This window comes from Halyomorpha halys, unplaced genomic scaffold (assembly GCF_000696795.3).
Source record: "Halyomorpha halys isolate HHAL.00 unplaced genomic scaffold, Hhal_1.1 Scaffold625.1, whole genome shotgun sequence".
NCBI classification, from domain to species: domain Eukaryota; kingdom Metazoa; phylum Arthropoda; class Insecta; order Hemiptera; family Pentatomidae; genus Halyomorpha; species Halyomorpha halys.
Genome location: NW_027114461.1, coordinates 548,414 through 565,624, shown reverse-complemented (window position 1 = coordinate 565,624; position 17,211 = coordinate 548,414). Strand labels below are relative to the sequence as shown.

The 17,211-nt window shown below is 32.6% G+C and overlaps 1 protein-coding gene across 5 annotated transcripts in view; it reads right to left on the bottom strand.

Annotated features, from left to right (window-relative positions):
* LOC106684880 (F-box/WD repeat-containing protein 10) overlaps nt 1–17,211 on the bottom strand; it is an 81,549-nt gene that overhangs the window by 16,994 nt on the left and 47,344 nt on the right. For all 5 annotated transcript variants that reach the window (XM_067051649.1, XM_067051648.1, XM_067051647.1 and 2 more), the window contains 3 exons: nt 15,443–15,596; nt 10,610–10,760; nt 842–1,039 (listed from right to left, as the gene is read on the bottom strand). In XM_067051649.1, the coding sequence (XP_066907750.1) occupies nt 842–1,039; nt 10,610–10,760; nt 15,443–15,596 (503 nt within the window). The remainder of the gene's footprint in view (nt 1–841; nt 1,040–10,609; nt 10,761–15,442; nt 15,597–17,211) is intronic.

The window sequence follows — 17,211 nt, the reverse complement described above, 5'->3', positions numbered from 1 at the left end:
ATTTCCATTGAAGGTATGTCAGTAAACATTTCGTTTAGGAGATATTAATGTATAGATATTTCTATTGTTTTGAATTATTTAGGTTATAATAAATAAATTAATATGTGTTCTAACTACTATATTAAATAAATGTAAACATTAAATCATACTAAATGTTGTTCAAAGTGATAACCTTGAGCATTAAGCCAGGTTTCAGCACCTCACTTCCAAAGCAGCAGTGGCCAAATGGTACTTATTTACATAAGCCCCATTGTCACAGAATCCAGACCCCCAACCACTGGATTTTTTTTCTTGAAGTGAATGTAAACAATCTAAGCCAGCCCAGTCTGATGATTTTAAATTTTTATGAAGAAGGATAATTAAAACTTGCTAGATAGGTGTTATTGTTTCCAAATTTTCAATTATCCTTCTTTGTAAAGAATATGAACATCCTTCAAGAGGAGCCTAGCTCAGGTTATCCTTCATGGGGTGTTTTGCACTTTAGGAAGTTGGTAGCTTTGAAGGAATGCAAAACAAAATTATTCCATTCATAAATTCTAAGTAAATAATATACTTAGTAATTAATTTCAAATAAATATCTATTTTTTATATCTTATAATCCTAGCATGATTAACAATAAATCTTTATTTTCATGTTACTGTCCTCTCTTAGTTTACAATATTTTTCAGCATTTCGTATCTTCTTTTATGGTCCTAATAAAGCCCTTCAACATATGCTTAAATATAATAAATATTAAAAAATAGAAATAGAAATTTCTTGTAACTTAATTATATTTCTTTTTTTTTTACTATCTGGACTATCTTCCTTAAAGATTAAAATATATAATTAAAAATAAGCATACTTGATAGTGGTATCACAACTTCCAGAAAATAAACGGCTTTTAGACGGATGAAAACATAATGCAGTTACATAACCAGTATGACCTGTTAACTGACACGGGTTTGGAGCTCCAGTCAACATATTATGCAATGATATGTTTGATTTGTCACTCATAGCAATCCAATGGAGAGTGGCAGCAATGCAACGAGTGTGATCAAACCTAAAATAATATTTAAAAGGTGATGCGACAAAATTTTTTGCTAAAAAGATCAATTAACCCTTCAGGGACAAATTGTGAAAGTGCTTTGTGGGCCCAGCGGCCAAAGACTTTTTACTAATTACCACGTTTTTCAACTCAGATGCTTGTAGGCAATATTCAATTTTTTTTTTTTTTCATCATCCTAAATCATCTGGACTTTGAACCAGCATAGGTAGATATAAAAACTCTTTTTTCATTATTTATTTTCAAATATTTAAAAAAATAAATTCCTAATTGTGATCTATTCCTAGTATCTAAACTACAAAGTTAAAAATTTACGAATTATTTACAACCACAAATACACTGATAGCTTTTACAAAACAATTAAACTGATAACTTTTAAAATGTTTCAATTTTTTATTTTTAAAAACTAATGCCTAAAAACAAAAAAGAAGACCTAATTCATGACTTTATTAAATGAATTAACTATTTAGTGACAGTTTAAGAACTGCATTTAACAACTAAAATGCATTTCCATGTTAAGTGTGATAGAAAATAATTTTTAAAATTATATGCAGAATTATCTTGAGCTGGATTTTATGCATCAGAATCCAATATGATACGATCTGTAGGAACAAGGAAAAAAACAAAGAATATTAGAATGAACTGTAATGACAAGGATAGAAACTAGGATTAGCCTTAAAAACCACAAGATAGTAGATGATATGTCAGAGTACAGGCCACAAACTCTAGACTGGCCGTGCTGATATATATCAGTGGACAGCCAGAGGGATTGTAGCACTTTAAGCTGATAGGTCATGGGAATCATCGCATTCATTGTGATAAATTAGCTCATAGTCCCTAAAGGGTTAAACAAAGATGATAAAAATTTTTTAAAGAACTAAAACAGATTATACGAGGGTAGTCACAAAAATTATTTTTCTTATTTTTTACAAATACAAAGTGTATTTGTTTTCTATAATTTTTTTATCATTTTAAAGATTTAACAATTTTACATTTTTCTACCTAATTGCTCCTTCATTGGATAAATTTTTGAAAACGCTGAGAAAGTTTTTGTATACCCATGTCATGCCAGTTCCCCACTATGTTGCTGAATTTCATCTTTACTTTTTATCAGAGCTGAATCATCTTATGACCGAAAGTTCTTTTAACTTGGGGAACAGAGAAGGTGTCTGATTATTTTTCATGTCAATTGTGGTTTTAGCCGGCATAACAATACCGTCTTTTGATCCCACAATACAATTGCTATAACTTTACTAACCGACTTGTTTAAATTTGAATGAGCTTTGTGCTTGCTAGAACCACAATAAACACGAGAAAGTACTCTGGAATAATAAACAAAATCACAATTGCAATATGAGAGCCTAAGTTAAAAGAACAAAATTAATTGGTTTCGACATCAAGGGGAAAGATTAAGATTGAAATGATTTCTGAACAACTTAGCGACGAACAGATATGACACAAACAAAAACCGTCATAGCCTCTTCAATAATTCATCAACCAGACTAGTGATTAAGTATATAGAAAAATAAATAGATGTTAAAACTTTAAAATTATGTAAATATTGTAGAAAATAAAGGGAACTATGTATTTCTGTAAAACTAGGAGATCTTACCTTCATAATATAGAAAAAAATCAATAGATAAATCATTTCATTTAATCTATTAGTGCCATACATTACCATATGGTAACAAAACTAGGGTGATATTTAGCAATTAATATAAAATATATATGAGGAGAAGATGGTTGGGAGTGTGTTCAGTGAAGAACACAAATAGTACAAGAGCCGGGAAGAAAAAAAAGGCAGTTATCTCACTCCAATTTTTTATTACATTAATGAAAACTATGTATAATTACTAGTCAAAATTTATGAGTCTGCCAAGTATAGGTAAGGGGCATAAAAAATGGCAGCTGTTTTAAAATGTTAAAAAAAAATAATTTTTAGATGATTATATCTTTAAAATTAAAAACTATACTAGAAAACCTAAGAGGACATTATATAAAGCAGAGTAAATTTGCTGAAATATTAGCCCTTATTAAGCTTATTACGTTCAATGATTCTCGAGATATAGCTTTTTAAAAAGCAATATTTCATAAAAATGTACTGAAAGATTAGTAGTTAGTGTATTTATTTCGAGAAATCTATATTTCTGGAACTATATGACATACAGATGTCTATCAGCAATCAAATTAAAGCTAGTTTAATGTACAATAATGTAATTTATGACCTTTATCTTCGGACGAATTGTAGTTTCATGATATTTGCTAAAATAAATTGATTTATAATTGTTCAGACAATAAGTTTGATTTATGAAAAACTTTATTTCAGAAACCATAAGACTTGCAGAAGTTAGTCAGCACTTAAATTAAAGCTAGTTAAATTTACCATAAAATAGTTTATAACCTTTATCTTTATATGAATAGTAGTTTTTACGATATTTGATAAAATAAATTCACAAAATGTTAATTTCTAGTTGTTTGGACAAAATGTTTGCTTTTTGAAAAAATATATGTCGAGGACCATAAGATGTACATATGTCTGCCAGTACTCAAAAGAAAGGAAATTTAACTTACTATAAAGTAGTTTAATACATGTATCTTCATAGGGGTTGTAGTTTTTATGATATTCGCATATAAATATAAATTTGGCTCATGAAAATTTGTTTGAACAACTATAAATCACTTTATTTCAGCAAATATCATGAAAACTATTACTTCTGTGAAGATAAACTTCTTTAACTACTTTACAGCGCATTAAACTAGCTTTAATTTGAGTGCTAACAGACATCTGCAAGTTGAATGGTTTTTGAGATATAGATTTCTCAAAATAAATTCACTAATTACTGATCTTTCAATATATTCTGAACAACATTTTTATGAAATGTTGCTTTTAATTTAAAAAGCTAGATCTCGAGAACTATTTAACAAAAATAACTCTATTAGGGCTCATATTTTAGCAAATTTACTCTTCTTTAAATTACGTTCTTTTAGGTTTTCTTGTGTTGTTGCTATTTTTAGAGATCCAGATGAAAAAATTAATTTTTGTTTTTGGTTTTGAAACAGTCGCCATTTTTTAATCCCCCTACCTATACTTGGCAGACTCAACAATTTTGATTAGTAATTATACATAGTTTTCATTAAAGGAATCGAGAATTGGGGTGAAATAACTGCCTTTTTTCTACTCTTGGGCTCTTGTACTAAAATAAGTAGAAACTTATTTAATAGTACTAACATTTCAATAAGAATTTGTAGCCTTCATGAAAGCTATGAACAAAAAACAAGATAACAACCAATGAATAAAAGATATGTAGAGTGATTAAAAAAATATTTTTTTCTAATTATTCTACATATGTTTAGAGTAAATTTGCTAAAATATGAGCCCTAATAGAGTTATTTATGTTAAATAGTTCTCGAGATTTAGCTTTTTAAATTAAAAGCAACATTTCATAAAAATGTTGTACAGAATATATTGAAAGATCAGTAGTTAGTGAATTTATTTTGAGAAATCTATATCTCAAAAACCATTCAACTTGCAGATGGCTATTAGCACTCAAATTAAAGCTAGTTTAATGCGCTGTAAAGTAGTTTAAGAAGTTTATCTTCACAGAAGTAATAGTTTTCATGATATTTGCTGAAATAAATTGATTTATAGTTGTTTAGACAAATTTTCATGAGCCAAATTTATATTTATATGCGAATATCATAAAAACTACAACCCCTATGAAGATACATGTATTAAACTACTTTATAGTAAGTTAAATTTCCTTTCTTTTGAGTACTGGCAGACATATGTACATCTTATGGTCCTCGACATATATTTTTTCAAAAAGCAAACATTTTATCCAAACAACTAGAAATTAACATTTTAAGAATTTATTTTATCAAATATCATAAAAACTCCTATTCATATAAAGATAAAGGTTATAAACTATTTTATGGTAAATTAATCCCCAACCATCTTCTCATCATTAATATAGAATATATTATAGAATTTGACCAAAAACAATTTGGTGAAACAAACACAGGTAAATTTTTCCTTTAAGTAACTCGTATTAACAACTTCTACTCTTGTCTGTCTAGTACATTAAATGTTTTTGTTTGTTATTCTCAGATCCCTAAACTCCTTGTCTTTCTTCACAAGTTAGTGTGTAACTAACAGGAGTATTGTTAGTTATATGAAAACTTAACAAAAATTAATTTCTGAAATTACTTAAAATTACTTTTACCGAGTGTAGGTGTAATTTAATAATATTTGATTAGATTCTGTGCATTCTACAGAGTTGTTAATATATATATTATCATACATATAGCCTAGACATTTGAGATGTCACTTTTTGTTTGTCTAAGATGGCAAGTTACATTAACAAGGAACAGTTCCAAAAACTAAATTTTGTGTAAGTATTTGCGAAAATAATTTTGTAATATTTGAGGTGATTTTTGTCTTAAGAGTTGAATGAAAGATAAAAAACTTAAATAAAATAGAAATAATCAAAGATAAAATAATGTACAGAGAATAAAATAAATTGAATGAATTATATCGAGTACTTACGGGTTGATAATTGTAGTGCCTATGAAAGTTGAGTTGGTTTATCATTCTATTTGGTTCATAAAAGATTAGAAATTGGGATAGGTGTATTAGATAATATTAGATAATTAGGTAAAGAGAAAATAATTGAACCTGATATAGACTTATATAGAAATCTTGAGGATTGTAATTCTACAGAGTGAAATTGAAAAACTGATGGACCTTTAACTACAGCACAGCAAATTATTACAGGAATTAAAAATAAAAGTAAAGGAGAGGTAATAAAAACATATTCCATGATGAGAGAAGTTGATTAGGCAAGACTCATAATTGAACAGAGCGAACATAACTTGAAGAGTGACAGGATTAAAAACTTTGTGCCTATTAGCCCAGTAGTAGACAGCGGCAGGAAAAACCTCCAAAATCTAGGAGGCTGAGTGTTTCAATGTTTTAAAAAATTTTAAACTTCTGAAAACAGAATATTTCCAATTAAAAATTAATTAATTAATTTAAAATATTCGACTCAATATGTTATCCTGATAAAATAGGAAAAAAGTTCAAAACCAAATCATGACAGGGCATGTACCAAGCGTTACCATATAGTAATGGCAAAATTTACAAAATTAAAAGATTAGAAACCAAAATTTCATTTTTAATATTAGTCTGAATAAAAATAGATAGGAACAAAAGGATAAAAAATAATTCCAACACTAATAGGTTAATTTAAAAAATTAATGTTAAGAGTCAATTGAAAACATACCCCTCCACTGACCCTCTCCACTGATATATTAGCTTGTGGAAAAGTATTATGGTATTATTTTTAATATTTTGTATTCAGTAGCTAAGTATTACATCATAAACTTAAAATTTTTAATAATGATTTCTCATTAACCCTATTCTTGGCATAGAGAACCATCACTTTCAAAAATGTTCAAATTACTTAAATACCTTTGAGTTATTAGTACCTGGGGGCTAATGGGTGGGGATAATAGCAGGACTGGAGAGGGAGATGGGTGTGGGAATCTCCGTTACTCTTTAAGGAAAGACCGAGCGATAGTGCCCTATTCACTGCTTGCGAATTCCAAGTCCCCATCCCCACCAACACCCACTGTCACTTCCATGTGATGCCTCCCAGGGAGTCCGATGTGACTCGTGGACAGCAGAGGCGGTAATAAACAGGAGTACTGAGTCTGGACTAAACACTAAATAAACACCCAAGCTAGGTGGAGGCTCGAGCTGTGGCTGAATGGCAGAGGGTGTCTAAAAATATACTGTCTTCTATAGACCACTTTGGGGCACCAGGCAGACACCATTGTATTTAATGTCTGCAGCAGTGTAGTTTAAACACCCCCATTCTAATGGAAAAAAATGTCCACTGATTCTAAAAAACTCTTATTTTTTCTCACTGAGGAAGATTCGTCTTCCTCAGAACCTGTTAAAGTTCCAGGCGTCTCAGACGACTTCATCGCTCTGGACATCCTAAAGTGCAATGTACACTACACTAACGGAGGAGATGGGAGCACTACATGTCCTGGTGGAGAAATCAGATGAGGCTGCGGTGACACTAGCTCAGGCGGACACAGTTGACCAACCCATTGTGGATCCTACCAAGGTTAGTCATGATACCATCTTGACTTTTATTACTAGCCTACCTGCTATAGGTGATGATGCAGGAAAGAGGTTCAGGAACTCCCTTGGGACTTTGGCACCTGTTGTGAAGAAACCCAGGGGCATGGATGGCAAGCCTAGAAACTATGCCCAATCAGGAGGTTTGATGTTGCGATTGTGCCTAGTAACTACCCACAAACATAACTTACTAAGGCATACTGCAGCGTACTACAGGAAGAAATCACCAGGCTCCTTAAAACCTTGGATGAGTTTGGGGAGTTCCACCCACAGTTTAGAGGTGCTGGCTACAGGATGGGTGGACTCATCCTCACCTATTGTAATCAATAAGCAAGTGATTGGTTACCTACCATTTTTCCCAATATTAACATTGGAGAGGGGATCACTCATCGCACAGAAGATGCCAATGAACTCCTTAAAGGTGGTGAGGATTGTAGTTTTTTTTCCCGGCTATAGGGTGCCAGATGATGTCCTACTCAGGAGGCTCCGATTGCAGAACAGAGAAATCGTAGGAATGTGCAACTGGAGCATATACCATATACAAGACCAGGAGAAAGGATTCTTTGCGGTGCTCAGAATCCCGGTATTCAGAGAGCTTGAGGGCACAGGTCTGATGCGCCCAAAGCATGCTGGGCCTGGAGGCAAGCCCCTGATGGCAGCCTGTCCCTCAACTGCCGAGGTGTGATATCGACCATGAAGCTGCTGCAGGTCAACTTGCAGCAATCCAATAAAGGTAACAACATTGATATTATTTTAATTCAAGAACCTTATCTCTATGATGGCAGGCTGAAAGGTCTGGGAATGACTGGGTTACAGAATTATTTCTGCATCCCATGCAACCCAGAGCCTGCATTGTTTACAAAAGTAATTTAAAGCTGCTGCCTCTTTGGCAACTTTGTTCCAAAGACCTTGCAGCTGCTCAGCTCACCCCACTCAGGAAGGGCAGACATCACCATTGCAGCGGAATGTCAGCCCTATGATGACTCAAACCCCACAACCGAGCTTGAAAGGAGTATGGGTCATGGGGAAACTTAGATCCTAGCAGCCCTGGACATCAATGCGCATCATGAGCTGTGGGGCAGCTTCACCAATAAAAGAGGTGAGAAAATCTTAAATTTTATTATTAATCTTGATCTTGACATTCTTAACAGGAGCAGGAAGCCTACCTTCTGCAATAGGGTCAGGTCAGAAGTTATTGATATCACACCGATGACATGCCACCTTAGTCAATACATAGTTAACTGGCATGTCTCTAATGAAGAAACATGCTCAGATCATAAATATATCATATATGATTTATCTGCTGATCTGAGATGGGATACTATGTATAGAAATCCAAGACACAAGGACTGGGAGCCCTACAACGCACATCTCACTGATCATACCAGTTTTTTCCAAAAGTAATAAACAATACTTGGCAACTGGTGATTTACAATGATTTACTGATGGATGCTATTTTGAACTCATACCACAGCAGCTATCCTGTCTGTAAGCCATCATCCAAGAGGAATGTTTCCTGGTGGAAAGATGAGCTCAACAAGCAAAGAACCCTCACTAGAAGGTTATTCAATGCTGCCAAAAGATCTGGCAGCTGGGATACCTACAGGAGGGTTCTTACAAACTACCACAAATTGGTTTGCAAAGCCAAAAGACAATCTTGGAGAAAGTTTTGTCTTGAGGTTGACAACATTCCGGCTACATGTCGTTTAAGTAAAATACTCTCCAAACAATCCAATATGGGACTGTTGGGTACGCTAAAAAAGGGTTATTATGCAACCTCCTCTGAACGAGAAACCCTTTGTGTTCTAGCGGAATCCCACTTCCCTAACTGTGAGTTACTGGAGAACAATTACATTTCTACCAATATCAACAATTACATTGCTAGTAGAGAAAAGTGGGAGAAAGCCAATAGTATTATTACTATTGATAAAATCGAATGGGCGATTAACTCCTTATCACCATTCAAATCATCTAGCACTGATGGAATCTTCCCTGCCTTGCTGCTGCAAAAGGTCTACCAGTGATCAGGATACATATTCTTGAACTCCTCAGAGATAGCTTAGCACTTGGACACATCCCAACCAGATGGAGGACAACCAGGGTGTGCTATTTACCGAAACTGGGAAAGGGATCTTATGAAGATCCTAAAGCTTTTCGACTAATATGTCTCACATCCTTTCTAATGAAGACATTGGAAAACATTGTGGATAGACATATAACGGAGCAGGATTGTTGGCAAATGCTATACATTCCAGATAATTTGCCTATCAAGCAGGCAAATCCTGCAAGGCCCTACACAACTTGGTCTCTAGGATTGAAAGATCCCTTGAACAAAAAGAGATCACAGTTATCATCTTTGCAGGCATTTGACAAGACTCCCTATTGCATTATTAATCGTGCACTAAGGGACAGAAGAATTGGTCCTATTTTATCTGGATGGATAACCTCCATGCTGGAACAAAGGATCCTCAAATCGGAGCAAGGGGACTCTGAGCTGTGGATTAGGCCCAAAGGGGGATGCCCGCAGAGTGGGGTGCTCTCTCCTTTACTGTGGTGCTTGGTGATTGATTCTCATTTAACAACCCTAAACACGGCAGCTTACTATACTAGGGGCTATGCAGATGACATTGCTATCCTGATTGTAGGATACTTTCTTCAGGTACTTTTTGACCTAGCACAGACTGCAGCAAACATTCTGGTGGGCTGGTGTAAGACAATGGTCTGAGCATCAGCCCACTCAAGGTCGGTGTCTGCGTCTTCACTAAAAAGGGAAAGGTGGCAATAAGATCACCTATACTGAATAATATCCAGACAAACCAAGTCAAAGAGGTGAAACACCTGGGGGTTATTCTGGATTACAAGCTACGATGGCACAAGCATATGCTAGAGAAAACCAGTAAAGCCCTCAAATGCCTATGGGCCTGCAGACGTGCAATAGGCAAGAACTGAGGGCCCAACCAAGAATGGTTTACTGGCTTTACATTACTGCCGTAAGACCAATGGTGTCATATGCAAGCCCTGGTGTGGTGGCACAGAGCCAAAATAGGAACATATAGGAATATAATTGACAGACTACAGAGGCTTATATGCCTTATGATCACCGGAGCTATGAGCACCACTCCTACAGCTGCAATGGAAGTTAAACTCGGTCTGACTCCACTGCACCTAGAAATTGAAACACACAAGCTCTGAACTCTATGTACAGGCTTGTTAAACAAGATGCTAGATCCAATGCCCTAACTATGGCAGGACCATGGAGCTACACCATTTTTTTACCAAAGACTTTTATTTCAACAAAAAATAAGAAGAAAAATGCATTTTGTTTTTTTTATTCTCTAGTTGCCAAGAAGAGTTATGTTCTGTTGAGTAACAGCGCAATATTACCAAAATATATTAACAACATATTACCAAAATATTACCTAGTATAAATTTCCGAAATAATATATCTTCCTTTGTATGGATTTTTTGGATATTTATCATGATATAGAAAATCTGTAGCGGGGGTCATTTGTATGGAGTATTTAGGTACAAACTGGCCTCTATTGATTAATGAGGTTGCGCTACGAGGTCCTATTAATAAAAATTATTATTTTTTCTTGAAAGTGAAACAACATTTATAATACAGAAATAAATATTTTAATACAACTAATTTATTTTTTTGTTAGAAGACTGTTTTAATTTTTAACATTAAATAAGGTTATTAACATAGACAGTTTCACTTTTTTGTTTTTTATTGATTAATTAGCATTTTGGAGAGCTTACAGCATCCAGTAACATAATCATCTATATATAACAATTTAAAAAAATTAATATTATACACTGTCAAAACCAGTATTTTTACAACAATGAAATTGAAAAGCTATCAGTAAGATGGCGAGAAATTATAGAAAGTAGAAGAAAACGTATTATTGATTAAAATCTTAAACTGTATTTTATTTACACTATTTCAAAATTTCCAAAAATGCCCACGAACTTTTAGACTGACCTGATAAATAATAAAAAACAAGAAAGGAGACTAGACTGTCTACGGTAATGAACCTTAATTAATAAAACTAATTTTTAAACAAATAGTATACAATATACTAAATTACTCAATACTAAGGTGATTCCGCATTGCGTCCATGGGTATTGAATATTAAATGGGAAAATAATGATCATTTTTATCAAATTTTTTAATATATTTATATTATCAACATAAAAGTAATAATAATAAGAAAATAATAAAATATTAATATATGTCTTCAAAAAGAAATATATTGATATACTGGAAGATTATTGATGATTGACCGTGTGTATAGATGAATGGAATATGGTCCGGGTACGGTAAAAAAAAAAAATCAAATAGTAAATAATTATACTATTTCTATTGAGCCAACATTTCGTCCCACATTGCAGGGCTTCGTCAAGGCTAAAAAAGATACAAACACTGACATAGTTACAAAAAAAAAAAAAAAAAAAAAAGAAAAAACATAAGTGGAACATAACAGGGTTATACAATGAAAAGTAAAATATAATAACAAAAATTAAAGTTTGTAAACAGTAAATGAAAATGGTAACAGTAACAGATAGATAAGAGATAAAATAAGAGAAGAAATATTAAAGAAAGTACAAATTAAGAGATGAAAAAATAACAGAATAAAATCAAATGATGAGACAGAATTCATACCTGTATTGACGGAAGTCAAAGTCAGACTGAGCCGTTTGTACTGGGAGGAGTAAATAAATGAGAGAGATAAATTAATGGTGAGAATTTAGAGAAACAAGAATAAAAGATATGACAAGAAAGTGGGCTTCTGAAATGCAGAAAAAAGTAAAAAAAAAATTAGTATTATGAGAATTTTATTATGTTCAAAATGTGTCGATATGTAAGGGAGATGCAGTCTTTATCAACTTTATGATTGACGGAATTCTCAGTTAAAATTATGTAAATGGATTCCGAGATGAGACGTTTGGTGTGGTTGGGGACAATGGCAAGAATGGAAGGATTGTCAAAATTAAAAGTATGATTCAGGTTTAATGCGTATTCTGATAATTTAGATGCAAGTGGATTACAGGAGTGATGGAAGTTTTGTGCTGGGAAATGCGTTTCTTAAGTTGGTTTTTAGTTTCGCCGATATAGAAGGAATTGCAACATGGAGTTGAACAGGGTATCTGGTAAACCACATTGGAACGGTGTAAGGAAGGAATAGGGTCTTTCAATTTGGAAAAAAGATAGGAAATTTTGTTGTGGGACTTCAAGCCAAGAAGTAGGGTGGGAATAGTGGATCTTAAGGATTTTTCAGAAAGAATGGGTATATACGGAAGGGACCTGTACTGAAAAAGTGGTGGGGTGAGTTGCGAAGAGTTGAGGACAGGAGGAATTGGAGTAACACGGTTAATGTAAGAATCGAGTAGTTTGTTAGTAATTTTCAGAGGGAAATTGTTGTTAAATAGGATCTGTTTAATACATTGTTCTTAGCAACATTAATAATTTGGTGATAAGGGTGTTGAGAGAAATAGTTGAGGAGTCTACCAGAATAAGTGGGTTTGGTATACCAATTAGTGGATAGGGAGCCATCAGAATTTCTGATAATAAGTAGGTCAAGAAAAGGGAGTGAATGGTCAATTTCACCTTCAACAGTAAACCGAAGACGAGGGTGGTAGGAGTTAAAGGCTGATAGGATCTCGGGGATTCTGTCAGGATTGAGGACCAGGAAGATATCGTCCGCGTATTTTTTAATGAAAATTATGTCTTGTGAGAAGAGAGGTATTATAGAGTCGAGAAGGTCATTAAGAACAATATTAGAGATATCTGGAGCAAGGCAGTTTCCCATCGCAAGTCTGCTAATTTGGTGGTAAACTTTATCGTGAAAAGTCAGGTAACCAGAATTACAGCAAAGGTCTAAAGCAGAAAGGAATGAGATGAGGTTAAGCGTGGTATGAGGTTGAATTATAGTCCAGTTCTTCTCAACGATATGAAGGGCTTTGTCAATGGGGTGCTAGTAAAAAGGCTTTCGGCATCAAAGGAAGTTAAGATAAAGTTGTCAGGTATGTTGAAGGATTGTAATAGTTCTTTAAGGTGTAAGGAATTACTGATATCATAAGAGTTATTGTGGCTGAGGATTTGAAGGACAGGAAGAAGAAATTTACTGAGTTTAGAAGAGGGAGCGTTGATATTAGAAATGATGGGGAGAAGAGGGTTACCATGTTTATGGATTTTTGGGAGTCCGTATAAGCGGGGGGGGGGGGCTAAAGAATTATAAGAAATGAGGTTAAGGTAGGTGGGGCGGTTAATCTGATAGGTTTCAAGAAGGTTCCTTAGGAGTGAGTTGAACTGGAGCATAAGTGAGCGAGTTGGGTCTCGAGTGGTAGGTCGGTAAATAGTTGTGTCAGACAGAAGGATGTTATTTTTTGTCAACGTACTCAGATTTGTCAATAACCACAGTCGAGTTACCTTTGTCAGCTTTCCGATGGCTCCCTATCCACTAATTAGTATACCAAACCCACTTATTCTGGTAGACTCCTCAACTATTTCTCTCAACACCCTTATCACCAATTTATTAATGTTGCTAAGAACCTTATCCACTGATCCTTTTCTCTTTCTGATCCTCAATACCACCAGACCAACATACAACGTATTAAACAGATCCTATTTAACAACAATTTCCCTCAGAAAATTACTAACAAACTACTCGATTCTTACATTAACCGTGTTAATCCAATCCCTCCTGTCCTCAACTCTTCTCAACCCACCCCCACCACTTTTTTAGTACAGGTCCCTTCCGTATATATCCATTCTTTCTGATAAAATTCAAAAATCCTTAAGATCCACTATTCCCACCCTATGTCTTGGCTTGAAGTCCCACAACAAAATTTCCTATCTTTTTTCCAAATTGAAAGACCCTATTCCTTTCTTACACCGTTCCAATGTGGTTTACCGGATACCCTGTTCAATCCCATGCTGCAATCCCTTATATATTGGTGAAACTGAAAACCAACTTACCGCATTTCCCAGCACAAAACTTTCATCAACTCCTGTAATCTACTTGCATCTAAATTATCAGAACACGCATTAAACCTGAATCATACTTTTAATTTCAACAATCCTTCCATTCTTGCCACTGTCCCCAACCACACCAAACGTCTCATCTCGGAATCCATTTACATAAATTTAACTGAGAATTCCGTCAATCATAAAGTTGATAAAGACTGCATCTCCCTTACATATTGACACATTTTGAGCATAATAAAACCCACATATACTTTGTTCTGCATTTCAGAAGCCCACTTTCTTGTCATATCTTTTATTCTTGTTTCTCTAAATTCTCACCATTTATTTAATTATTTTTATATTTACTATCCTTCCTGTTTCATTTATATTTATGTATCTTATCTCTTAATTTATATTCATCTGTTACCTTCTTAAGTGTACTTATATTAATTACTTTATTATTAATTTTCTATTGTAATTTACACTTCTCTGTATCCCCACTAATTTGGTATATTGTCTTTCTTAATCACTTACACATATTGTATCCCATTAATGTATACTTTATTTCTCCTTTGTTTTTCTATCTATGAGTGTTTTTTTTTGCTTTTTTTTTTTTAATAAATATCTCTTCTCCCCCTCTATTATATTACTATTTATTGTTTACCTTATTTAAATTTTTTTTTTTACAATGTTTACTTTAAAATTATTTCCGTTATTGTAGTGAGAATCTTATCTATCTGTTACTATTACCCTTTTCATTTACTGTTTACAACCTTTAATTTTTCTTATTATATTTTACTATTCATTGTATACCCCTGTTATGTTCCACTTATCTTTTTTCTTTTTTCTTTTTTTTGTAAATATTCCAAGTATTTGTATCTTTTTTAGCCCTGCAACGTGGGGCAAAATGTTGGCTCAATAAAAATAGTATAATTATTTACTATTTGATTTTTTTTATTTACCGCACCCTGACCATATTCCATTCAACTGAAATATATTGATATTTTTGTTTGATAGTTTTAATTTGATATATCCTAATATTGACATTAAAATTTTATTTTAAAAAATTGATATTTAAATAAAATAATATCTGAAAAATATTGGATTTTTTCCTAATTTATTTCATTTTTTGGTTTTTACTTGATGAAAGTGTAAATCAAAAGTTTTATGGATATAATTCATTGATATCTATAAATGATAGGTATCATTTATCAATACATTATACAAAAATTAAATTAAATTTGTTCTTAAGTTTTACATATAAGAAGAAATATGTTCTTACGGTTTTCTTCCTCCGATATTGGAATGGATGCACGATGTTTAGAAGACAATTTCCTCTTATGTTCTTGAGCAGACTGAGGGCGTTCTTTGTCATGCATTTTTGGTTTAGCATATTTAACTTCAGAATATAAATCTTTTGCTTTATATTTAAATAACTGAAAACATAAAAATGCATTTATTAATTTAATTTCATGTCATAAATAATATAAAAGATTACTCTGCTCAAATAGAGCTACTGAAAGTTAAGTGACTGTAATAATTTCCTTTACAATATATTATATATATTGGTAAGTGAAAGTAAAAACTAGACTATAGCCATAACAAACACAAAAACAACTATCAATAAATTTACTTTATTTATACGTTTTTTTGTCGCTCTTACCTTTTACCATTACCCATTACGTTCTATGACTTAAAATGTCAGAGATTAATTTTTCTAAAATTTCAGGTATATTCTAAAATTTTGAAACAGCATATTATAATTATGACAGATAGTTGACCATGGATACCCATGACACTTTGTCATCTTCCGGTATTTCGTTATATTTAACATCTTCCAAAAACCATTTGTTGTCACCCTCTCACACCCTTTCTTCCTCTAAATATTTTCTACTTTTTATTATTTATTTTTTACCCTCTCATAACGTTTCCTCTTATAAACACTTAGTCATTCTTGTAACAGCTTTTTTAATTTAGAGTTTGGCCGTTATTGGTGCTGTATACCATTAGGCGTTTGATTTTCAAGCTAACAGGTTCGTTTTATTCTCTTTTTTTTCCCATTTCTTTATTTTACCACCCCTTCTTTTCTCCACTTTTATCCATTTTCCTTACCCACGTTATTAGCTATGTTCACTATTATTATTGTTGTTTTAAAAAAAAAATTTTTTTTCTTCTATTAATTTCTTTTGTTAAACTTTACTTATATTTTGCATCTTTATCAATTATTATGGTGACATATATTTTCTTTTTCTTTCCATATTTCAATTTTCAAATCACTAATAACAAATATATTCATACTTCTTTGCATTATATAACTTCATTTTTATTTTATTAATTGTGTTATTTTACCCAATTTTTCAATTACCTATGTCTACATTTTATTTCTCACTTCTCTCATCACTTCATTTTATTAATTCTATTCTGTAAAATTATTCATTTTATGTCATTCTGTTTATATTTTCTCTTTTATTTTCTATACTTATTGCGGTTGTTATCTTGTTCTGTCCTTAGCCCTGAAGAAGGCTAGAAACTCTAGCCGAAACATTGGCACCATTAAATAGATTACCACAACTTATTTGTGTTTCATTTTGACTGCACCCCCAACCATCTTCTCCTAGTATATTATAATCTATAATACTACTCTTATTTGTAGATATTCGTTTTAAAAAAATGAAAAACATTTCTCCTTGATTTTATAATCAATTTCTTTCATAGTTTATATTTATTCATATTTTATTACTACTAACAATGAGAGACAGTTAATTATTTGAAATAAACAAATCAAAAATATTTTAAGGAAGCTATATTGAAAATTTGGCACTTAAACTCGAAAAACTTTTTTTTCCCCGTATTGTTTTTGTTTTATATACATCTCCTGTACTTTTTTAGCTTTATATTTTACGTATTTTTGTATGAAACTTTTGCTCTTGCCTTTGTTACTTGTTTTTTATTCTTTTCATTGTATCTTTTTATTTCTATCATTTTATCTTAACATAGTTTCATTTTGTATCTTTTTAGCCCTGATGAAGCCCTGCAAAGTGGGGCGAAACG